This window comes from Borostomias antarcticus, assembly GCF_949987555.1.
Source record: "Borostomias antarcticus genome assembly, chromosome: 2".
Taxonomy (NCBI): Eukaryota; Metazoa; Chordata; class Actinopteri; order Stomiiformes; family Stomiidae; genus Borostomias; species Borostomias antarcticus.
The window spans coordinates 3,155,413-3,179,989 of NC_140235.1; the positions used below are offsets into that span (position 1 = coordinate 3,155,413).

The 24,577-nt window shown below is 46.8% G+C and overlaps 1 protein-coding gene across 1 annotated transcript in view; it reads right to left on the reverse strand.

Moving 5' to 3' along the window:
* The window catches only part of ryr2b (ryanodine receptor 2b (cardiac)), a gene marked incomplete at both ends in the record, with an annotated part of 85,591 nt that overhangs the window by 23,687 nt on the left and 37,327 nt on the right, over positions 1–24,577 (reverse strand). The window contains 33 exons of the mRNA XM_084461382.1: positions 384–465; positions 827–931; positions 1,014–1,142; positions 1,614–1,702; positions 2,403–2,483; positions 2,646–2,719; positions 3,291–3,367; positions 3,657–3,736; positions 5,477–5,576; positions 6,093–6,143; positions 7,270–7,321; positions 7,654–7,769; positions 8,296–8,392; positions 8,943–9,046; positions 10,016–10,147; positions 10,682–10,741; positions 11,587–11,751; positions 11,861–11,962; positions 12,060–12,147; positions 12,492–12,738; positions 14,193–14,513; positions 14,635–14,765; positions 15,124–15,205; positions 15,834–16,063; positions 16,901–16,961; positions 17,152–17,201; positions 17,309–17,427; positions 18,609–18,682; positions 21,904–22,019; positions 22,243–22,366; positions 22,485–22,560; positions 23,098–23,175; positions 23,951–24,088. Coding sequence (XP_084317508.1) covers positions 384–465; positions 827–931; positions 1,014–1,142; positions 1,614–1,702; positions 2,403–2,483; positions 2,646–2,719; positions 3,291–3,367; positions 3,657–3,736; positions 5,477–5,576; positions 6,093–6,143; positions 7,270–7,321; positions 7,654–7,769; positions 8,296–8,392; positions 8,943–9,046; positions 10,016–10,147; positions 10,682–10,741; positions 11,587–11,751; positions 11,861–11,962; positions 12,060–12,147; positions 12,492–12,738; positions 14,193–14,513; positions 14,635–14,765; positions 15,124–15,205; positions 15,834–16,063; positions 16,901–16,961; positions 17,152–17,201; positions 17,309–17,427; positions 18,609–18,682; positions 21,904–22,019; positions 22,243–22,366; positions 22,485–22,560; positions 23,098–23,175; positions 23,951–24,088 — 3,631 coding nt within the window. The remainder of the gene's footprint in view (positions 1–383; positions 466–826; positions 932–1,013; positions 1,143–1,613; positions 1,703–2,402; positions 2,484–2,645; positions 2,720–3,290; positions 3,368–3,656; positions 3,737–5,476; positions 5,577–6,092; positions 6,144–7,269; positions 7,322–7,653; positions 7,770–8,295; positions 8,393–8,942; positions 9,047–10,015; positions 10,148–10,681; positions 10,742–11,586; positions 11,752–11,860; positions 11,963–12,059; positions 12,148–12,491; positions 12,739–14,192; positions 14,514–14,634; positions 14,766–15,123; positions 15,206–15,833; positions 16,064–16,900; positions 16,962–17,151; positions 17,202–17,308; positions 17,428–18,608; positions 18,683–21,903; positions 22,020–22,242; positions 22,367–22,484; positions 22,561–23,097; positions 23,176–23,950; positions 24,089–24,577) is intronic.

Consider the following 24,577-nt stretch of genomic DNA (forward strand, 5'->3'; position numbering starts at 1 on the left):
GGCAAATATCAGCTGATACATTGACCATTCAGAAGACTAGTCGATCTTTTGTGACCATATCTGGCGTTGATGAACATTCCCTGTATGCAAATTTGTTTGTCATGTGAGTCCTGGCCTGAAGCCAGTTTAAAAGCTGCAGCCCCTCTATGAGAATTCAGTATTGCCGAAGTTCTGACCCCATGTAATAGGCTTGCTCAATAAATTGTTAATTTGACCGTTTTTGCCTCCTTGAATTTCTGTTCCACACGGAGTCTATGCATTTGAAATACACGGCATCAGTTTTACACATACAGTAGATAGATAGATCCATCGATCGATAGACCACGCCAGCTCCACCACCACTGTGCACTAGTGTGACAAATTTATGTTAATTCAAATCTTACCTTCCAACATGGATAACAACATAACAACCATGTCCTTCTGCAAATCCATAAGTTCTTTGAGAAGCTCAATTTGACTGGAATCCTATGAATGACAAGATATCATCACATACTGTATATGGTTTATCCAACTGCTTGTTTTAATCAATCAACCAATCAAAGCTTTATTTGTATAGCGCATTTCATACCCAGAGGCAACACAATGCGCTTTACAGAGAACAAGGGAGGTGGGTATACGACCCACTCTCTACATATTCCAGAGGGAAGCAAAAAAATAGTATCACCCGGGGGCCAGATAAGTGAGCTGAAAAATCTTCTTCCCTGACCCCTCTCAACAAGGCGATCGAGCAAGCTCCTGGAGTATGTTTGTCTACCGGCTAAGAACATTTAATAGGACTAAGAACATTCAGTTGCGTTTTGATATAAAAATGAAATAAAAATCCAACCTGAGAGAGCTTCATCTGCATGTACGCAAAGACATGGAGGAAGCCAACCACTGCATCCCACAGCCGACTGTGGGCCAGACTCTGCTGGTTCCCAGTACAAGGACCCTATGGGGGAGAAGATACTAGTCATGTGTGTCAACTGGGAGAGTGAGACAGGCATCTTTTTTTTCCCCCTGACTCCACTGACCTGTATGTACTCTGTGAGTGTGTTGAACACCTGCTTAGCCACATTGATGGCCTTGGAGAAGTTCCTTTGTCCGTGTTTGTCTATCAACGCCTTCCCGGAGTAGAACCAGTAGAAGTCACTGATGGACTCCTGATGACATGACAGCATTTGGATGAGACAGGTGAGAAAAAAAGAGACTAGATTATATAATTAGCCTTATCACTAGGGCTGGGTATCGAGTCGAATTTCAAGAATCGATTCGATTCCGATTCACAAGGTTTGGAATCGATTATCACGATTCAATTCGATTCGATTTGATTCAATATCAATTCGGTTAGTGTTACTAAAACCTGTTTTTTTAGCTGTAACCTTAATTACATGACTGCCAAGTTATACAACACATCAATACAAGGGCTGGGTATCGATACTGATTTCCCAAAATGAATGAATGTATGAATCATTGAATGAATTAATGAACTATTCATTCCTTCATTTATTCATTCATTCATTAAATAAAAGATTGATTTTGGGATTTGATTCATCGATTCTGAATCATTTGATTCAGAATCGATGAATCGATTTTTTAAACCCAGCCCTACTTATGAGTTGGTTTGAGTTTACCTGCACTCTGAGAAGATAGTCAACGGTGCAGATGATGATGTTGACAGTGGTGTTGTTCCCTGTTTGTGTCCTGAGGTAGTTCTGAAAATCTGTGTGTCATTTAGACAATTAAGAGGATTTCATTTGCAGGACATACTGCTACGTACTACACTACCACACGTTTACGTTTATGCTGGAACATGTATACCATAATACAGGCCTGGAATTGCTAATGTAGAGCAAATGGGCCTTAAAAAATGAATACCTACAGTAGAATGAAGGGGAAAGAATCTCAAAAACGGAGCAATTTCTTGCATCCCATTTTCATTTGAATACAAACGGATTATTCCCTCTTTAGGGAAATCGTCTAAATCATGTGATTATTCTCTCTTTAGGGAAATCAACCTAGCAGTTTCACAGCAGTCAGAGTATTATGGTAAGATTAGCTCAGATTTGTCCAATTTCGGGCCAAGGGTGTATTACAATATGTCCATTGGCTGGTTACAGGGTCAAGGGTGTATTACAATATGTCCATTGGCTGGTTAAAGGGTCAAGGGTGTATTACAATATGTCCATTGGCTGGTTAAAGGGTCAAGGGTGTATTACAGTATGTCCATTGGCTGGTTACAGGGTCAAGGGTGTATTACAGTATGTCCATTGGCTGGTTACAGGGTCAAGGGTGTATTACAGTATGTCCATTGGCTGGTTACAGGGTCAAGGGTGTATTACAGTATGTCCATTGGCTGGTTACAGGGTCAAGGGTGTATTACAGTATGTCCATTGGCTGGTTACAGGGTCAAGGGGGAGCACCTGAGTTGTGTCCTTCACAGAGAAGCTGGAGGAAGCGGAAAAGGTCACAGGTCAACTCCTCGTCTGGCATTACCTTCTCCCCTGGGGGAGCGACACAGAGATGGAGAGAGAGAGAGATAGAGAGAAAGAGAGAGAGAGAGAGAGAGAGAGAGAGAAAGAGAGAGAGAGAGAAAGATTAATCATTTCATCAGCTGTGGACGGCCTCATAGAGAGGGATTCACCATTTCATCATGAATGCGGTACCTGAGCTCTCCTCGATGACCATGCCCAATCCCTCCGCTTTGTTCTGCCTCTCGAATGCATTCAGATCCAGCACACTGGACATGGAAAGGCCACACAGACACACACAGAAGATGGAGAGAGCAGTCCTTGCTTGTGCAAAACTCACTCAATATATTCACTAGCTGCGTTTGCATGCGACTGTTTACATGGGATGTGATTGAATATGGAGTTTGCCCTGATGACGACTGCTAGGTCGAGACATGTTGGCGTTTTTATTCCGTCCATAGCCATGATTTAATAAAGGCGTTTTAATCTACACTCGTCCTCCTCTTTACTGTTGAGTGCCTGGGAGCTTCGACATTTTTGGCAGTTGTCCTTTTCCCAAACCCCCAAGAGCATCGGGTAACACTTTACAATAAGGGTAACCCTAACCACCGACCAGACTTGATGTGTAGCCCTACTACCCACCTACAGGACTTGATGTGTAGCCCTACTACCCACCTACAGGACTTGATGTGTAGCCCTACTACCCACCTACAGGACTTGATGTGTAGCCCTACTACCCACCTACAGGACTTGATGTGTAGCCCTACTACCCACCTACAGGACTTGATGTGTAGCCCTACTACCCACCTACAGGACTTGATGTGTAGCCCTACTACCCACCTACAGGACCTCATGAGGCCGGCCACGCTCTGGAAGAAGCCCACCTCCCTCTTCTCTCTGAGGTAATCCAGCATTTTCTGTCAAAGGAAAATCAAAAAAGAGAAGGCGTACTGTACAAGTGGCTTAATTCATGGAACATGATGCTCAGACCGACTGCTAGACCACCGCAGACCACCGCAGACCACCCTGGCTTTTAATTCACCGGTTACACCGCCGGCACTGCACACCTGTGACGGAGCTGTTTATAAAGCCAGGTAATGAGTCACTGGCCTGAGCCGTCCGATATCCTTATCTGTCTCAAAATAGCGTAGGGTATGACATGTACATGCAGACAGTAATTATATATATAGTATATTGGTTCTATACCTGCTGTACGGTGGTGTTCCCTCCATTGAGGATGGCGATACCAAGCTTCAGCGTAGAGCCCACCATGGACCCCATGCCACCTTGGAGGCAGAATGAGGATTAGACGTTCACATCATACACCACAACCCAACGATCACAACACAACTCATACTTGGCAATCACTACTAAAATGGGTCTCATCAAGCTCTGAGTAGGCTTACTATAACTACAGTTATTGACTTCATTTGATTGTATTCTGTGGGACTGTTTTTTTAGTTGTTGTAACTTGTTGTAACATGTCTTACTATGAATGTTTTGTATTGACATTTTAATTTTGAACCCAGGAAGACTACTCTGTCATCTTGTGCGTCGACTAGTGGGCATCCACAGTAAACAATCAACAGTACAGTATCTACAGTACAGCCCATAGACATTGGGCCACTAATTACTCAGGATAGAGGGGGAAGAACCCAGAACCAAGTTTGAAATATCCTCATGCAATTTTTACATTGTTCAAACTGTGCTTCAATTATGAACATCCAAAGCACAGAATTCTGTGCACTGCCATAACCTTTGTTCAGATTTGATCAATTTAGCTCCAGCAAATTCGGACCTGTGAACTATTATTGTATAACAATTTAAATGAACCAAATTCTAATATATATATATATATATATATATATATATATATACAGGGGTGAAAATTAACTTTTTGGTGGTCTGGTGGTCTGGTCTGGTGGTCTGGTAGTCTGGTGGTCTGGTGGTCTGGTCTGGTGGTCTGGTCTGGTGGTCTGGTGGTCTGGCGGTCTGGTCTGGTGGTCTGGTGGTCTGGTCTGGTGGTCTGGTCTGGTGGTCTGGTGGTCTGGTCTGGTCTGGTGGTCTGGCGGTCTGGTCTGGCGGTCTGGTCTGGTGGTCTGGTCTGGTGGTCTGGTGGTCTGGTGGTCTGGTCTGGTGGTCTGGTCTGGTGGTCTGGTCTGGTGGTCTGGTCTGGTGGTCTGGTGGTCTGGTCTGGTGGTCTGGTAGTCTGGTCTGGTGGTCTGGTCTGGTGGTCTGGTCTGGTGGTCTGGTCTGGTGGTCTGGCGGTCTGGTCTGGTGGTCTGGTCTGGTGGTCTGGTCTGGTGGTCTGGTGGTCTGGCGGTCTGGTCTGGTGGTCTGGTGGTCTGGTCTGGTGGTCTGGTCTGGTGGTCTGGTGGTCTGGTCTGGTGGTCTGGTCTGGTGGTCTGGCGGTCTGGTCTGGCGGTCTGGTCTGGTGGTCTGGTCTGGTGGTCTGGTCTGGTGGTCTGGTGGTCTGGTCTGGTGGTCTGGTGGTCTGGTAGTCTGGTCTGGTGGTCTGGTCTGGTGGTCTGGTCTGGTGGTCTGGTCTGGTGGTCTGGCGGTCTGGTCTGGTGGTCTGGTCTGGTGGTCTGGTCTGGTGGTCTGGTCTGGTGGTCTGGTGGTCTGGTCTGGTGGTCTGGCGGTCTGGTCTGGTGGTCTGGTCTGGTCTGGTGGTCTGGTGGTCTGGTCTGGTGGTCTGGTCTGGTGGTCTGGTGGTCTGGTCTGGTGGTCTGGTGGTCTGGCGGTCTGGTCTGGTGGTCTGGTGGTCTGGTCTGGTGGTCTGGCGGTCTGGTCTGGTAGTCTGGTCTGGTGGTCTGGCGGTCTGGTCTGGTAGTCTGGTCTGGTGGTCTGGTGGTCTGGTCTGGTGGTCTGGTCTGGTGGTCTGGTCTGGTAGTCTGGTCTGGTGGTCTGGTGGTCTGGTCTGGTGGTCTGGTCTGGTGGTCTGGTGGTCTGGTCTGGTGGTCTGGTCTGGTGGTCTGGTGGCGGTCTGGTGGTGGTCTGGTCTGGTGGTCTGGCGGTTACTGTACCTTCGCTGGCGCTGATGCTCTGCAGCACCATCTCTGCGGCCCCTCGGCCGTGCAGCCTGGCCTGCTGGTACAGCAGCTTCTGCTTCTCCAGCTCCTTCTCCTACAACAACATCCATCACAGCTCCTTCTCCTACAACAACATCCATCACAGCTCCTTCTCCAGCTCCTTCTCCTACAATAACATCCATCACAGCTCCTTCTCCTACAACAACATCCATCATAGCTCCTTCTCCTACAATAACATCCATCACAGCTCCTTCTCCTACAACAACATCCATCACAGCTCCTTCTCCTACAACAACATCCATCACAGCTCCTTCTCCAGCTCCTTCTCCTACAACAACATCCATTCACAGCTCCTTCTCCAGCTCCTTCTCCTACAACAACATCCATTCACAGCTCCTTCTCCTACAACAACATCCATCACAGCTCCTTCTCCAGCTCCTTCTCCTACAACAACATCCAGTCACAACTCCTTCTCCTACAACAACATCCATCCACAGCTCATTTAAAACTTAGCTAGACGCCAACAGAAAATCTGACTTTCCCCATTTCTATTTGTCTGAAGGACGGAATATCAATCTATAGAATGTGGAACAGACTAATAGTCACTTACTTGAAAGCTTTTTACCTCTTCCTCATCCTCATCATCCTCTCCATGGCAACTCTGCAAGATGGTTGTTGTTGTTTTTTTTAGAGTGGAATGGGTTCAGAACCAGAATTCAGAAGACAACATACAGTAATACACCATATCCAGTGTGGATTTTTTTCCTGACTGATTTTTAATTAATTTACGTTTTGGCTAATTTTAACATAAAATACTGCCGGCCAATAGAAATACTGCTCCGAATATAACCCCGCCCCCAGCGTTCCAGCTGCCTCCTCTAGAATAATTCTGTCTGCTCATCAGTTGCAAGGGGCTGCAGCTTTGCCTAAAATTGCTGTGTCTACCCTGATGCAAAAACTGAACTATTACCCAGCCTACTCTAGAATTATTTTTATGTTTCTCGGCTAGTGCATGGCGGGCATATAATGGACTAAATGGCCAATTACTGATAGCTCCAGCAGGTATCAGAACTAGTTCAATGTGAGGCCATACACAGAACACACAGGATGCTCTTAATAATGGGTTTCACAGACACCAACATACAGTAGGTCCCCAATGCACTCAACACCACTGACTTTCACTCAGTGTAGCTTTACATATCAACCCCGAATTTCTGGAATGACATAATAACTACTATCTCCCAAGTCTTGGGTCACAGCATAACACTACCCCCTTCCCTCCCATCCCACCCATCAGTCACCTACACAAATACCACAACGCCATGATCACCTTGACCATTGCAAAATAGACAATATTGCTCAACTGGAAGTATAGACACAAAATAACATTGCAACGGCTCAATGTGTTAACAGGACATATTTCAATGAAACAATTCACTGCATCTAACGGAAATCAAACAGTTACATTTCAGGACACCTGGGCCCCCATCCTGAAAACTCAATCTGCCTGTGAACTACTGTGAGACCTCAAAATGGTTTCTTTGTCTCTGCATATACTGAATACATAACAATCACATGATGTTGTACATCAGTACCTGCTTAGATGATGTAGGGGGAGGGGGAGAATGGGAGTTTATATATATATATATATAAACTATAATATAAACTTTATAGACTTTGTCTTTGTTCTGGAGTGGCGACACCTTGTCTGTTAATGCACAAATTATAATTATTATATAATAATAATTCTAAAAAGTAGAAGAAGAAGAAAGAACACAATGCCTTACCTTGGCCAGAATGGCAGCAAAAGACATGTATAGACTGTCTTCCTCAAGTTTACTGTGGTCAACAAGATTGGAGAGAGGTGTCAGAGACAGTCAGGGATCCGGACAGTAATCAGCTCTCTGCTACACACACACACACACACACACACGCGCACGCATACACACACACACACACACGCATGCACACACACGCACGCACACACACACGCACGAACGCACGCACACACACGCACACACGCACGCACACTCACACACATACACACACGCACACACACGCGCGCACACACACACACACGCGCGCACACACACACACGCACGCACACACACACACACATGGACGCACACACACACACACACACACACACACACACACACACACACACACACCTCCTTTCTGTCAGAGCACTCCGGCTGAACAGTGTGATGAGCTGGAACAGAGGATCAATGGTTTTGGCACCGTCTTCCCTCTGCTCCCTCTCAGACTGGTCCAGCTCTCCTGCTCTCTGCAAGGCAAACATACTGCTAAGCCCAACACTGCCCCCAACACCACTCCGCCCAACACCACGCTGCCCAGGTGACTCATACTCTCCATCTACAGCCACCCACGCCTGCACCCCCCACCATCACCACTACACACACACACGCACGCACACACACACTTGACAACTTGACAACCCTCACAAGAAACAGTGTGAGTAATTACAGTGCACACCCTCAGTGAAGGACAGAAGAAGTTCAGTCTAGTTAATTAAAAAAAACAACTAACCCTAATTTGATCCCTTTGTGCTGCACCTGCCCCTGATTGATTCCTCTCTTTTAAAACAATGAGTCATTAATTAGCTCTTTAATCAGGGATAAATTAATTTTAAGTTTAGCACTGAGTTGCAACTTTCCCTTTCTGCTAGACTGAAAAAAGGTGATACATACAGAAACCAGAAAAGGGTTTTTGAGCGGAATCTCTACAGGAACAAGAACAAAAAAAAACATTTGAAACTTGTCAAGGGCCGATCTGAGATTGGCCTTACTTACAGCTAAATCTTCCACCAGCTTCTCCTCAAAGCTGTGGTCCTCCGCAGATATCCAGGACTTATCATAGCCCTGCAGGAAGAGGTTGACAGCACAGTGCCTGGACAGGAGAGGGAAGTGGGAGTGTTTGTGTGTGCGTGTGTGTGTGTGTGTGTGTGTGCATGTGTGTGTGTGTGTGTGAGAGAGAGAGAGAGAGAGAGAGAGAGAGAGAGAGAGAGAGTGAGAGAGAGAGAGAGAGAGAGAGAGAGAGAGAGAGAGATGAGTTGGAACATTGAGCAAGAGAACATCATGGAGGAGTTGGGTTAAGTTATGATAATGTCATTGTCAACACCATCATCATGCTTCTTGTTCCCCCTAGTCTCCGTACCGGCCCATATGTTGGGGAAACCAAATGCCCCAGGCTTCCAGCTTCCATAACATGACATGTCAGCTCAGCTCTGAAATGATATCCCACAATCCCTTGTTAACTGTATGCTAATGCTGCAGCTGTTACATAACCCGCCTGGCAAGACAGTATGATTTATCTACTCATTAGTTTAATGAGACTTAACCAGACTTGCTTGCAGATCACAACATACGTACTGTATATTAGTGTGTGAGAGCACTTCAGTATCCTGACGGTTGTGCCCCATGGAGGGGTTATAGAGTACCTGGGTAGATTGTAGAGGGGGGCCATTCTCAGACACGCCACCACAGCTCTCTTTCTCTGTCTGGTTAAGACCTTGCGCCATTTTGTCTTCCCAGGATGCTCCACCTAAGGTGAGGCAAGGCACGTTTATTAGTATAGCACATTTCAGCAACAAGGCAATTCAAAGGGCTTTACATGAGCCATTTAAAGCATCAAACCAAAGTGCATAAAAGGTCATATATAACGAAATGTAAAAAATTTACATTTAAGATAAAATGCAGGAAAATTAAAATACAGGAATAAAGGGTACAGTGCAGTGTATGAATGAATAATCATTTGATTTAATAAAAAGCAGCTGCAAAAAAGAAAAGTCTTCAGTCTTGATTTAAAAGAACTGAGAGTTGCAGCAGAGAGCAGACGTGCACTTTTCTGGAAGTTTGTTCCAGATATGTGGAGCATAAAAACTGAACGCTGCTTCTCCATGTTTCGTTCACCTCGATCCACCTAGGGAGGAGGATACAGAGGTAGAGAATATATAGGATATAGGATACAGAGATACAGAATCTCAGGACTCGACAATCAAATTGCACCTGGATACTATTTTATAAGAAGATTAGCGTCTTGTAAAAAGTCTAACTTCAAACCATTAGTAAATATTTACAGCTCACACATAAATAAGCAAACCTCTGTAGGTCTGTAGCTGTTTCCATTTTCCTCAGACACGGTCGGCCTGACGGGATTCAAATCTGGCACGGTTACCGGCAGGGGTCCCGAGCAGACGGTGACAGGGCCGGATTTTTTAATTACTGTAGGTAACAAGGGCCAACTGACTGGCCAATTAGTGATAACACTACGCACTACCCATAGTAGCTAGCAGATGGTGACAAATGTGTCACCATCAAATGTGTGATGGTGACAAACACACACACACACACACACAAACACACACACACACACACACATACAACACACACATACAGGGCCGGATTATTTAGGCTCTAAGTAAATGACCAATTAGTGATTGTGTGCTCAGATCAGAACTAGTCCATAACCATTCACAAAATGTACAGATAACCCTGTTCTAATGAGGTCAACCTGGTCTAAGTGGTGGAGCACGCGGGCGATGTCCAGGACCCTCTCTGTGGCTTTCTGGAGGTCTGGGGGGCTTCCTGCCTGGCCGGCCGGCTCCTGGTGCAGGGCGTCCTGCCAGCGGACACCGTGGGGCACCTGCAAATCAAATCAAATCAAACTTTATTTGTAAAGCACATTTCATACACAGAATATGTATAAAATACATAATACAATGTGAAATACAACACATTCCAGAGCTGGGGCTAGAGGGGCAGGGGCTGTACACTCATCAGCCATATCACTTACAGTACATGGGGCCCTAGTTTGCTTGAGCAAAATTCAAGTCAAATTGGAGCACAAATGTACCAAAATGGCTTACTGTAGAATAGAGGGGGGAACACTTCAAAACAGTCAGAAAAGTCAGTATGTCAAAAGTCAAATATGATAATTTCACAGCCTGGGGCGCCTATTCTGAGTATTACGGTACTTGCCACGATTGGCCGTTTTGTTTGAGGGCCCATAGACTTACAGTAAGCATAATGACCACATTTCTAATGTGAGTACAACAGCCATGGGAGCTGAGGTGATGAGATTTTAAATCATAGAGCATGTGGCACAATACAATCTCGTCACGATGTGGCACTCAAGGACGTTCTTTGTCCTTTTGTCCTTTTTAATGACTATTATTACCTTGCGCTGCAACTGAAGAAGGCCATTATGGATGCTCTCCCGGATCTCGTCCTCTGTGTCCTTCTGTGTCGAGCAATCAGACGTTCTTGTTTAAGCTAAGCAGTAGTTGAGGAGCGCTCGTCTGAGAGCAACGTGATATAGTGGGCACATCATTATCTACAGTGAGGGAAATCATTTTTTGGTCCCCTGCGGATTTTCTGAGATGTGTGCAAACCTGGTGGCCAACTGCAAGACACGTCTGACCTCTGTGACTGTGAGTCATGTTTTGCGAAGAGGTCAAATACTTATTTCACTCGATCAAATGCAAATCAATTTAAAACTTTTTTTGAAATGTGTTTTTCTGGATTTTTGTTGTTGATATTCTGTCTTGCACTGTTAAAATAAACCTACCATTCAAATTATAGACTGATCATTTCTTTGTCAGTGGGCAAACGTACAAAATCAGCAGGGGATCAAATAATTATTTCCCTCACTATATTCGCCTTATTCACCTGGCAGCCATATTGGTCAGTCTGGGGTGCGTATGCGGAAGTGCCCGTTGACTTCAATGTTAAAAGTTCGCTGTAAAAACACCACTTCAAGAATCAAAATAGTCAAAATAACAGGCTGAATACACTATCGGGGTTACAAACTGTCTGGTAATGATGAGTTTGTAACCCCGATAGTGTATTCAGCCTGTTATTTTGGTTCTTGGAGTGGTGTTTTTACAGCGAACTTTTAACATTGAAGGCAACGGGCACTTCCGCATCCGCACCCCTAATTACGTCAGACTGACCAATATGGCAACTGAGGTGAATAAGGCGAATAATTTACCCAAAGGTCCAAGGGTGAGATTGTGTTATGGTTTCTGGTGCAGTAGTGGGACTTCAGGGTTAGGGTCAGGGTTAGGGTCAGGTGTTCCACACCTGAGCGAAGCGGGTCTTTGCCAGTGTGATCAGCCCCTGGTCGTCAGGGGAACACGCATTCAGGCCAACAGGAAGCAGTCTCTTCAGGGAGGCGACGATGAGAGAGGTGTGAACAGAGTAGCGGTCACCCTTCCTCTTCGTCTTCCTCCTGTCCTGCTCCGACACCTGGGCATCAGAAACCATCGGTATAGGGGTTACCCCTCCCACACATACAGTAAACTGACCATGACAAACTCCAGGCCTGGGTTCAGACAGTATGTGAGATGGTGGCTACCTTGGACATTTTGTTGCTGCTGTTGTTGTTGTTGTTGACCAAGAAGGCCATGTTGTTGATCTCGTTTTGGACCACATAATTTTGTTCCTCCCATTTGAAAATCTACACGGACACCAAGAAATTACAGACATAAATAAACATAGCCTTTGTAGTAGTTAGTAGAAGCAATTTTGGGTGACGTAAATTGTATTTCACTCACATGAGATTTGGCCCAGAATATAAATATCTCTGCCACCATCCTGAACAACCGCTCAGCGTCTAGGTTGGGCTCACGTAGCCAAAGAGCTCTGAAGAAACATAATGAAAAACTATGAATCAAACATATTGTCATATCCCATTATTATCCTGCCTCCTCTCAACGGCAGAATACGGATTTCGTTTAATTTCATTTCAAACCTTTATTTATATTCGTAAAACACTGAGGTTTCCCTCATTTACAGTGTTGACGAGTTCACACAGATACACAAATAACAACAGAACAAATACACTATACAATAATAATAATATTAATAATAATAATAATAACAGTTACAGGTCGAAGTACGAATGCCAAGACCCCTGGATTTAAACTCTGCGACTGAAGGAAGTACCTCCAGCTTTAGAGTCTGTTGTAGAGGATGGCCGCCCTCACCTGTTGAAGTCCACAAAGGGTATCAGGAGAGGGTAGAAGGCATAGAGGTCCCTCACCAGGACAGTGAACTTCTCCTCTATCTGTAGCTCCGCCTCTGAATCTGTCACATAGCCCCGCCCCTCCCCTTTCATATGCTCTTCCTCCAGCAGCACTGACTCCGCCCTCTTCTTCAGCTTCTCCATCAGAGGCAGGAAGTGGCTCCTCAGCAGCTCGGGGCGGGCCTTACGGACGATCGGCTGAGAGAACACTGGAGAGAGAAAAGCTGTGTTCGGAATCGCTCCCTCATTCCCTCACTCCCTATTCCCTATATAGGGTTCACCATGTAGTGAACTACCTAGGGAACGGAGAAAATGTAGGGTACATGCACTGTTCCCTGCAAATCAAGGTGAATTGTGGGTAATAAATAGTGGACTATATAGGGAACGAAAATTCCGTGGAGAATTTAGACACTACAAACAAAATGGCTGACGCCCTATATAGTGCACTATATAGTGAATAGGGAGCGATTCCGAACACAGCTATAGAGAAGCATGTAGTCCAGTCTGAGGATGATGAGTGAGTAGAGAGGAGAGGAAGAGAACGCATGTGATGAAGAGTGAAAAACAGAGAGAGAGAGTTATCGTCTATATCAACAGATAGCATTATTAGGATCTCTAAAATAAATAGCATCACGGAGCAATTTCAAGACACAACCCCTCCGAATTCAATCTCAATTAACCATACGGTAAAAGTCGGATCATTTCTGGGGCCTTACTAGGGTGATGCATAAACAAACAGACAGACACTCAGACAGATAGATAGATAGATAGATAGATAGATAGATAGATAGATAGATAGATAGATAGATAGATAGATAGATAGACAGACAGACAGACAGACAGACAGACAGACAGACAGACAGACAGACAGACAGACAGACAGACAGACAGACAGACAGACAGATAGATAGATAGACAGATAGACAGATAGACAGATAGATAGATAGATAGATAGATAGATAGATAGATAGATAGATAGATAGATAGATAGATAGATAGATTAAACCAGGAACCACACTGATCCTCTAGGCCGTTAGCTCCCTATCTGATACCCTGTCTGTCCATCAGTTAGACTGATAACAACCCACAATCACAGATCTACACCCATCTAGAGCAATGGATTTCCATCACAGTAGGCATTTACTGCCATTCATTTCTGCTGGAAGCTACAGCACACAATGACATACGGGTTAATCAAATCTACGGAATCAGATCCAGGGACTGAAGCGTTGTTTCCTGGTGCCGGAGATGGACGACCAAAAAATCAGGAGCATAATGTAATTACTGATTATTCTAAGCAGGTGACGGGAGTAGGTTACTACCCCTCCCTGTCCAACAGACGGGGAGGGGCTCCTGCTAGCAGAAGAACCCAACGGAAGTTGCACAGCTCTTAAGACAAACATACTCCAGGAGCTTGCTCGATCTCCTTGTTGAGAGGGGTGAGGGAAGAATTTTTACAGCTCACTTATCTGGCCCCCGGGTGATACTGTTTTTTTGCTTCCCTCTGGAATATGTAGGGGTGGGTCGTCTGCCCACCTCCCTTGTTCTCTGTAAAGCGCATTGTGTTGCCTCTGGGTATGAAATGCGCTATACAAATAAAGCTTTGATTGATTGATTGAGCTCTTGCCAGAGGTACAGACAGGAAGCGCGAGTCCTCCAGTACCTGCCAGGCGTTTCATCCAGTCTCCCTGTCCCGTTCCCAGGTGGTTGTGGACGACCCGGAGGATATCCCCCAGCAGCGAGCTGGCGTGCCGGGAGGTGAGCGAGGTGCAGACCGGTCCGTCCGTCCGGCCCTCGGCGCTCCGGGGCCACCAGCGGGACACGTAGCTGCAGAGCAGGGGCAGGGTGACCTCGGTGACGTGGCCGTGCTGGGCCTGGCGCGCCCCGGAGCCCGCCTCCGCCAGCTCCTCCACCTCCCTCAGAGCCTGCCGGAGGGAGGGGAGGAGGGGACACGCCTCCTCCACCTGGTCAGGGACTCCCAGCTCTGAGAGGGAGGGAGGAATGGACAGAGAGAAGACGGGATGAGGACAGCTCAAGACGCTAGTAGTCATGTGCTGTACATTTATGCGTGTGTGTGTGTGTGTGTGTGTGTGTGTGTGTGTTACCCTCTCTGTCCGTGGGGCTCATGGTGTTGTAGATGGAGTGAGGGTTCTCCTCATTGAGATGGGGCTCCAGGAAACACACAGGGAAAGCCCCTGACAAAGCAGCAATACAGGAACCCGCTGCTGGCCTCTGCCTGCACACAGCACACAGTTAGACACACACACACACACACTATACACACACACACACTATACATACACACACACAATATACACACACACACACAGTACACACACTATACACACACACACACACACACACACACACACACAGTACACACACTATACACACACACACATACACACACACACACAGTACACACACTATACACACACACACGCACACACACACAGTACACACACTATACACACACACACACATAGAACACACACTATACACACACACACACACACTATACACACACATACACACACACACACACGTCTATTCATTATCAGATATTATCCAATCTCACGACACAGACTCCGTACCCTTCGACGTAGAGGCTTCTGCTGGTGCCAAGTGAGTAGAGGCTGTTGAGGATCTTATAGCAGGACGCCTGCACACCGTTCACTGGGCGGAGAAAAGAGAAGAGTTCCACTGCGCTAATCCCCACTCACACCTCCCTGCCCTGTCAAGTGTCAACATCAAGTGTTGGAACCACAGCCAAGTACGAAGGGAATCTGACACGGTGTTGAACTCTAAGTGGTGCGTACAGCTGGTACGGTGGTAAAGTATATTCCAATTAATGTGAAAGTATTTCCTGGATGGATAAAGGGTCAGAGTGATCAATAACGACTATATTATGTCACGGACTGACTTCGCTATGTAAATGACTGAGAGACATGAGGAACGGGCTCGTAGCAGGAGGGGAGGGCATCTCTGAATGATTCAAGAGGCGCGCAGTCCAGCTGTTCGCCGGCAGCTCAACCCGTGGAGGGGAGCAGTCGGAAATACTGAAAATGCATGAGGGGAGAAGTGCTCTTGTGTGTGCATCTCCGATTTGAAGACAGGTGTTTGGGATTGCGGGCTTGACTTGGATAATTTATTCGCTGTACGACTAATTACTACGAGAAGAAGAAAATGACACAAACACGACCGGATACTGAAAAACTGTTTTGCGAATTCTTAAGTGGGCATATTCAACACTACTTAGGTATTCAGCGAGCATTTGAAAAGTAGTATTATTCAGATTTCTCACCCAGGAGATGCTCTCCGTGCTGGTGTCTGGCGAGGTGGTTGAACAGGGCGGTGAGGGTGGGCAGCAGGGCGGAGAGGGTGTAGTTCAGGATCTGGGCCACGCTGCTCTGGGTCAGCGGCCCCGCGGTCATGGAGAGGTTCTCCACCGTCATCTCCAGGTCTACCGACGCCGTCTCGAAAAAAGAGCGCAGCGAGGCCCTGACCGTCTCTGGGGCGGTGTTCACCAGGGTTCTAGAACAGGACAGGGACGAGGCGAGGGTCATCGTGGTCTCCCCGTGCACACAAATGTGACCGCCAGACCGTGGTTTGGCCCTGATGTCTACCAAGGTCATTTTCCAGTTTTTTTTTGAGATTATGAAAGTATATAAATTGTAAGCTTTCAAATGATGTGCCATGCATTAAAATCTGCAAATATTGAGATGAAGAATGAAGAAGATATGCTTCTGTGAATGTTGGTACACCTGAAGTCACTAAGCAGAGAAAGGGGACTTTAAAGATTCAGAGCTGTTCACACTTCTCACAGGACATGGATTTCGACGACAAACTATGATAAATTTAGTGATCCTAAAACTGTTGTTTGGCATATTGAGTGAGTTCCTCACAACTTATATTTTCATAATATTATATTTTGCCCTCTAGCGCATTTTGAGGATTGCAGACTTCAGGACCAAACCTCCAGTGACGGTCACAAATGTCAAATGACAGCGTACAGCATGAGTAAGGCCGGTGAGACTAGTCATCATAGTCAACAAACACCAGGAAACTTTCCCCAGTTCAGACACATGTTGATATGTATTGTCTTAAGTGCATAGCCCTGGTGCTAACTATGATGCCAGGCACTATCGGGCCGCAGGGCTGACAGCTGCTGCTCCATCCTTTATTTGTTTATTTAGGCGGGACAATGGATGATTAATGAACACAGTGATCATCTGTAAATGAACAAAGATTTTTTTTAAAAAGCCAGATTTAGCCCCGGAGGCTATTTTCCATCTGTAGTCCCCAGACATCCAGGGTAACAGGGTGGCACTAATGTGATAGACTCAGGGCAGATAGGACGGCGCCACCCACCTAGCATCCAGCGACCGTGCCAGGATGTGAAGGCAGCTGATGACGGACGACGCATCGCTGCCTGGAGGGGAGACACAGAGGAGAACGCTTATCTCCTGGGATCAGCGCTTAGAGGCGGATCAGCTGAGCGTGGACGCCGTGATTGGAAACGGTACGAAATGAAAACGTGTTCTGCACACAGGGGGACATAAACGCCAAGAGTCGACGGGCCGGAGCCAATGAGCTCAGCGCTGGCGGCGCGCCATCCTTACCAAACAGGGCGATCCTGTGTCTGACGAGAGCCCCCAGTTTGCAGAATAGGCTGAGAGAGAGAGAAGAGCAGAGGGACAGAGAATGAGCGATGACAGAAGATGAAGCAAACAATGAGGGTTTCTGTCTGTTTGAACAAGAGCTCTGATAGGTCGCCACCTGCAGACCATCTCCTTCTCCTTGCTGGAGGCGTGGCCTCCGTTGCCGTGGGAACCGCCGGTCGACAGGAAGTATTGACGGTGGTTCTTCAGGTACTGTTCCACCAGGGGTAGAACCACCTGTAGGCGTGGGAACACAGACGTCTGAGACTGTATCTTTTAGCTTTTTTTTAATTTATTTAAATTGTTTATTTATTTAAAAAAGGGATAGTGCATATTAATGAACATTTAAAATCTAAATGTAAATATGCTAGATTTAGCCACCAGGCTAATTTTCATCTGCTGTTCCTTGGCAGGTTGATGGCAACAAAGAATAAACAAGGAAAAAAAAAAAACATCAAGTTGATCCCACAGAAGTCATCACAAACACCCATCTACAGTACATGAAACAGAGTATAGCCTACCTGACCTGAAACTCACTCTACACAATAATAAACTCGTACAGACAGCACATTCAGAGAATTACGATACATTATGTGAGCAGTTTTGATTTTCTAGTAGCCAGATTTTTTAATGTTTGGTAAATGAGGTAAAGGTTGGTACAGTAGCTTGAAACACCTACACTACTACGTGTACGAGGAAAAGCCTTTCTTCCCTATTGTTCATTCAGGAAATATATGGGGTGAACATATTAGGTTGATGACTCATATGTTTTCAAAACAGAAGTTGTAGCCTAAGTGAATATCAGCTTGCAGAACAAAAAAGTCTTCCCATATTAAGATATTATCGTTGAGAAGATGTTATCTTAGACTAAAGACGGCAGTCACGACTTTAGAACGTTTGAAAGCCTGAAAGCTTGGGTGTGAGTGTGCAGAATCTGTATTAGGATATTATTACAAAGCAGGAGTGGTTCGTAGCTTCTGTTACCGCTGCTTGAATCAATATCGATCCCTCCCTGTGTGTGGACAGGTGGCGGGGCAGCTGGACGCGGCCTTGCCTGGCGGCAGGCTCCCCCGCTGGGCCGCGTCATCACGGACATGAGCCCCTTTCACTCCCCTTCCGGTCGGAGGCGTAGGAGGCCTAATCAATGCTCTGATCCGAACTGAACCGCCCACGTTGGATTTCCAAAATGGTTAAATCAATTCCCCCGGCAACGACGGCGTTCACTTAGGGAGGTTACCAATGGCAACCGCCCAACAAAACTAATTACGCCAGTGTGCAGTCATACGTAAGAATGACAGATAGCTGGGAACCAAAGATAGCTTGCCGAGGAGTGAAAACCAGTCAACCGCTGGAGTCATTCTGCTGCTGCTACATACTGCATGAGGGGAGGGGAGATGTGGTATCTGATGTGATCGAACCTTGCTGAAGAAATAAACCTCCTGCTGGTGTGATGCCTTCTCTCCTCTCATCTGCCCTCTGGCCTGCAGAACCTCTGAGGAGAAACAAAGACACAATGTGAATGATCAATGACGACGGCCAATCAAAAATAGAACAGTTTGTGCGACTTCTGGATGTGAGGAGGAGCCACGAACGGGGAGTCGGAAGAATAAATAGAACCAGTTTTACACTTTAGTATCACATTTTGCGTTTCTTTCCCTGGGGTGTAAACACGAAGAAGTGAATGGTTTTTATGTGATAATGCCTTTGAGCGGCTGAGGCAGGTCCCAGGCGAGATGACGAGATGACAAGTTGACAAGATGACGTCCACAGCAGTGGTTCCTAAGCTCAGGGCCACATCAGATGTGTGAATGGAGAATGGTGAATGCGTTTAACTTCTGGAAGGGACTTGAATCTACAGACTGAACTAGAATGTACTAAGTATAATTAGATAACGATTAGCAATCAGCAGCAACAGGCCTTGCAACACCCTAGACGGCAACAGCCAGAAGGCGACAGCTCCCTCCGGCGTGCGGCCAAAGGCACCGGGTGACTTATTCAAGAAAGACTGTCAGGAAAGTAGTCTACATTTACTTCTGTACCTGTTTTGTTATCATTATGCGTTTGCATCCTATTCCTGTTGTGTCCCCTCTCCAGGGGTCATGCAGACATTGGGTCACCTCCAGACTCCGTAACCCCTCTAACCTCATCTATCCTACTGTCTCAACTCATAGTGAGCAAGGGGTGACAGAGGGGAATTGCCAGTCGGCGGTGCCCAAAGCTGAGTTTATCTCTATGCATCCTCGCTCTCCCTCAGCTTCCTTGCTCTCACCCAGACATGGATCACACCAGAGAACACTGCCACACCCACAGCCCTGTCAGATGGGTACTCTTTCTCCCAGAGCTGTGAGGCGAGGTGGTGGTACTGGCCTGCATATCTCCCCTTATCTCCCCCCAAATTCCTCCTCCTACCAACATAGTTACTACCCGTAGCCACCTCCGCTCGCTGTCCCCTACTGACCTTTCCTCTGCCGTTACCTCCGCCCTCCCCGCCCCTGAATCCTTCTCTCTCCTACCCTCTGATACTGCCTCTGATCTGCTCCTCTCTACTCTTTCCTATTCTCTGGACAATCTCTGTCCCCTCACCTCCAGGCCTGCACGCCCAACTCCACCTGCCCGATGGCTGTCGGACTCGTACTGATAGACGGAGCCTGAGAATAGCTGAGCGTAAATGGAGAAAAGGTAGACTCCCAGAATTTCCAATTTCTTCTTTCCACATTCTCCTCCTCCCTATCTATATTCTTCCACTCTAAAATCCAAACCTCTGTTTCCAATCCTAAAAAACCCTTTGAAACCTTATCTTCACTACTCCAGCCCCCACCTCCTACTCCCAACTCCTCCCTTCTCCCTGACGATTTCGGCAACTTCTTTGACAAGAAAGTTAACGATATCAGATCCTCGTTCCCCCACCCCCCAGTCAACGCTCCGTGAATCAACCTCACCTCCCCACCCTCTCTTCCCTCTCCGCTCCCCCCTCTCCACCTCCCACCTTATCCCACTTTTCTTGTTACATCTAGCCGCCCCACCATGTGCTCCCTAAAACCTGTTCCCTCCCCTCTCCTTCAGTCTGATGCACCCAAACTCCTTCACTTCCTAACCCACCTTATCAACGCATCTTGTATCAGGATGCTTTCCCTCCGCTTTCAAAACTGCCAGTCACCCTCCTCCTGAAGAAATCATCTCTCGACCCCTCAGACGTCAGGTTTCCCTTATATCCTTTCTATCTAAAACACTTAAACGTGCTATCTTTAACCAACTATCTTCGTACCTCCACCAGAACGACCTCCTAGACCCCCACCAGTCCGGGGTTCAAGACTGGCCACTCGACAGAGACCGCTCTCCTTGCAGTGACGGAGCCACTCCATGCCGCTAGAGCGAACTCTCTCTCCTCTGTCCTGATACTCCTAGACCTGTCAGCAGCATTTGATACGGTAGACCACCAGATCCTCCTCTCCACCCTTGAGGAGAAAGGCGTCGCTGGCTCTGCACGCTCCCTGTTTGCATACCTGACGGGCCGCTCCTACCAGGTGACATGGAGAGGGTCGATGTCGGAGCCGCATAGTCTGACTACAGGGGTTTTACAAGGGTCTGTCCTGGGTCCTCTTTTTCCCTCTACACTACTGTATATCTCTGCGCTCTGTCATTCGCTCTCATGGCTTCTCCTATCACTGCTATGCTGATGACACCGGCTCGCATCCAATTAAAAGCTGAAATGAAAGGAACAGCCCCCTCCTACCTCCAGGCCATGGTCAAACCCTATACCCCATCCTGACCGCTGCGCTCTGCTAGCTCAGGGAGACTGGTTGCCCCGTCACTTAGAGGCCCCTGTGGTCAATCGACACGGTCACGGCTCTTCTCTGTCCTGGCCCCGCAGTGGTGAAATGAACTTCCCACTGACGTCAGGACAGCAGAGTCACTGCCCATCTTTCGTTACAGCCTCAAAACTCACCTCTTCATGAAGTTCTACCACGATCCTCCCTCCTAAGCACCTATTGTATTTTAGATTGCTATTCTTGCACTTTGCCTTCAGCACTAGATCATGCTCTTAGATACTTGTTTTAGAAAGGAGATGCACTTGTGAGTTCTGGCAAGTAGAAGTACATTGGCTTTTACTACGTTAAATGCAATTATTGTTAGTCGCTTTGGATAAATGCGTCTGCTAAGTGACTGTAATTAATGTACTTGTACAGTATCAGGGATAGAGGGGTGGTCCAAATACAGTATCGGGGATAGAGGGGTGGTCCAAATAAAATGTAGTGGACATGTTTGGTGTTAAACTATGTAGCGACTAGCCAAAGCAAAGGTCGGCCAGAGTAGCTACATCTGGGCCCAATGAGAAGGAACAGATGTTCCATGGGAAAACCAAGAGGGGTTTGTTTATTTGCTTAGAGATGATTAGAATTTGGGTTCCTCCATGGGAAATGACAAAGGGCAGGTTGCAGTAACACATTAGCCTAAGAGCTACTCTTGACATTACTTGAGTGTTGACATTAGTTGATCCATCAATCCTCATCATAAAACGACCCACATCACTCATCTCTAAACAGATGATACACAGTAAAAAAGCATAGTTAATCGAGTTAATAATGGAGTTTGACTTGAGTGAAAAGGCTACTGTAGAAAAACTCTTTATGAGAAGATGTACGGATTTGAAGCGATGCATTGGGTTGAAGGTCTCACTGGGCGTGAGTCTCTCCCCGAGGCGCTCTCTCTTACCCAGCTCCAGCATGTGCTCCTGGGCCTCCTCTGTGTAGGAGAGCATCTGCTGGAGGAAGGCGTAGGCAAGGCGGTTGGCTATGGCCGAAGAGTCCATCTCCACTGCCTTGCTGTCCCTGTGGAGACAGAATACTCCGTCAGGCTTCTCTTACAGAGCCGATCTCCCGGGCAAACTGGAGATTAGAACGCTATAATTGCTCAGGCTCCTGGTATTACTTTGAGCCAGGTCTTAAAACGCCTCGTTTAATGTCAAGTAACCGAGGAATACACGTCCGTTCTGATCAAAGGTCAATTGTGATGATCTCAGCGGTTAAGTTTGTGCCACCCAGTCCCAATAACCTCCACACTGTGTAGCCGTTGAGCTGAAGGAACTTCAGGACATCCTGGGCTCTTTCTCTGAGTTTCGATTTCTCTTTTCCGGAGAGGGCATCGTAGGGCACCAGCATACAATGGCTGCCACCCCCTGTAGGGATGAGGTAAGTATAAAATCACGTGGAATCCTTAGGATAATGGAATTATACAGTTACATTTCATCCTGGTTTCCAGCTGCCTCTGGTACACAATGTGTATCACTTTCTTACCTTTTGCTTCAAGCTCCGCCCTCTTCTTCTTAGCCCAGGTGTTGTGGTAGTTCTCTGCCAGTTGTTCAGCCATAGACTAGATGGAGTACAGCAAGTATTCCGTACAAGTCTTTTGCTTTTGCTATGGCTGCAGCTTCAAAAGTGCACGTACACAGTTAAGCAAGTTAAAGTGGTTGAACTCACTCCTCAGTATAAAAACCACCCGCACATGCTATCGAATTGCTAGCTTGCCGGAGGCATGGCTGTAGGTAAAGCTGTGTTCATGGGAGGTGGTCACATGTGTTTGTTAAGTCAAAGGGCCCAAGATCTAACCCAGCGTGGGGCAAGTGAGTATGGAAGCCCTATTGACGAGCCGCACAGTGACACCTGCTAGACACACACATGTGCACACAGCCTGACTTACACACTGGTCCCAGGACAGGGTAATGCTGCACATGCACACACAGCCTGACTTACACACTGGTCCCAGGACAGGGTAATGCTGCTCATGGCAAACAAGCTGACTTACACACTGGTCCCAGGACAGGGTAATGCTGCTCATGGCACACAAGCTGACTTACACACTGGTCCCAGGACAGGGTAATGCTGCACATGCGCACACAGGCTGACTTACACACTGGTCCCAGGACAGGGTAATGCTGCTCATGTCCACAGGCTTGGGGCTGAAGGTGGACGCTCCTTCGAATGACAGCTAAACCAAGACAATGAGAAAGTATAGTACAGGGTGATGAGGTCAGGGGTGTAGCGTGGAGGGTAAACCCAAGTAGACTAGTTTACCCACCTCTTTAAAATGAGGCGGAGAGTTAACTCACCTATTGTTAGATAAACTGTATTAACATTCACACACACACACTCTCTAACCCTACACACACACGCTCTAATCCTTCACACACACACTCTCTAACCCTCCCCCCCCCCCCCCCCCCCCACACACACACTAACCCTTCACACACACACTCTCTAAGGCTGAATCCCATTTCTAATTTTTACTCCTACCCCTTGGCCCTTGGCACAGAGGGTTAATCAATGAGGGGAAGCGAGGTGGGTAAACTCTGACACATCCGACAGAGTTTACCCAGCTCTGCATTTACAGTACCAACACCCCCTGGATGGGGTGAATGAATAAATCCATACTCAGGCACTTTGTCAGTTTTACATATTAAAAATTGCTGCATTGCCTTTGTACTTCGACCTGTAACAGTTTTTAATTATGATTATGATTATTATTGTGTATTGCATTTGTTCTATTATTTATGTATTTGTGTGAACTCGTCAACACTGTAAATGAGGGAAACCTCAGAGCTTTATGAGTATAAATAAAGGTTTGAAATGAGATGGCCGGGCTAGAACATGAAAATGTTCCACAGGGTACTGAGTACAAAGAGCTGTTCACATTCTGTCAGACCCCCCCCCCCCCACCCGACCCTTTAGAACCCATGATGACTAAAGCACTAAATCTACGGCACCTGTCCCAGCTGGGAGATCCTCCGAGCGCAGTTGAACAGACTAAAGGTGTCCCCCTCCTTGGTTCTCTCGATAGTCCAGGAGAACGCCAGCATGCTCTTCACCGTCTCCTTTATGGCCCAGCGATACGCCTCCTTCTCCTGACAGAGACACAGGACAGCGACAAGCCTGAGCCTCAGTGTAATACAGCACAATCAATCAATCAAAGCTTTATTTGTATAGCGCATTTCATACCCAGAGGCAACACAATGCGCTTTACAGAGAACAAGGGAGGTGGGTATACGACCCACTCTCTACATATTCCAGAGGGAAGCAAAAAAAACAGTAATCACCCGGGGGCCAGATAAGTGAGCTGTAAAAATTATTCCCTGACCCCTCTCAACAAGGCGATCGAGCAAGCTCCTGGAGTATGTTTGTCTACCGGCTAAGAACATTTATAAAGCAATACATTACATTAAATTACATTTCAGAGTAAGAGAGGCTAAAAAAGCATCATAGGAGAGACATGGCAAATACTGGTGTGTGTTTGCTATGGCCCAGGCCTAAAGCTGTAAGTGTGTTAACTAAATGCTACGACATCCACAGCAGACACGGGGGTATCTATCGGACAGGGGGTATCTCGTCAACAC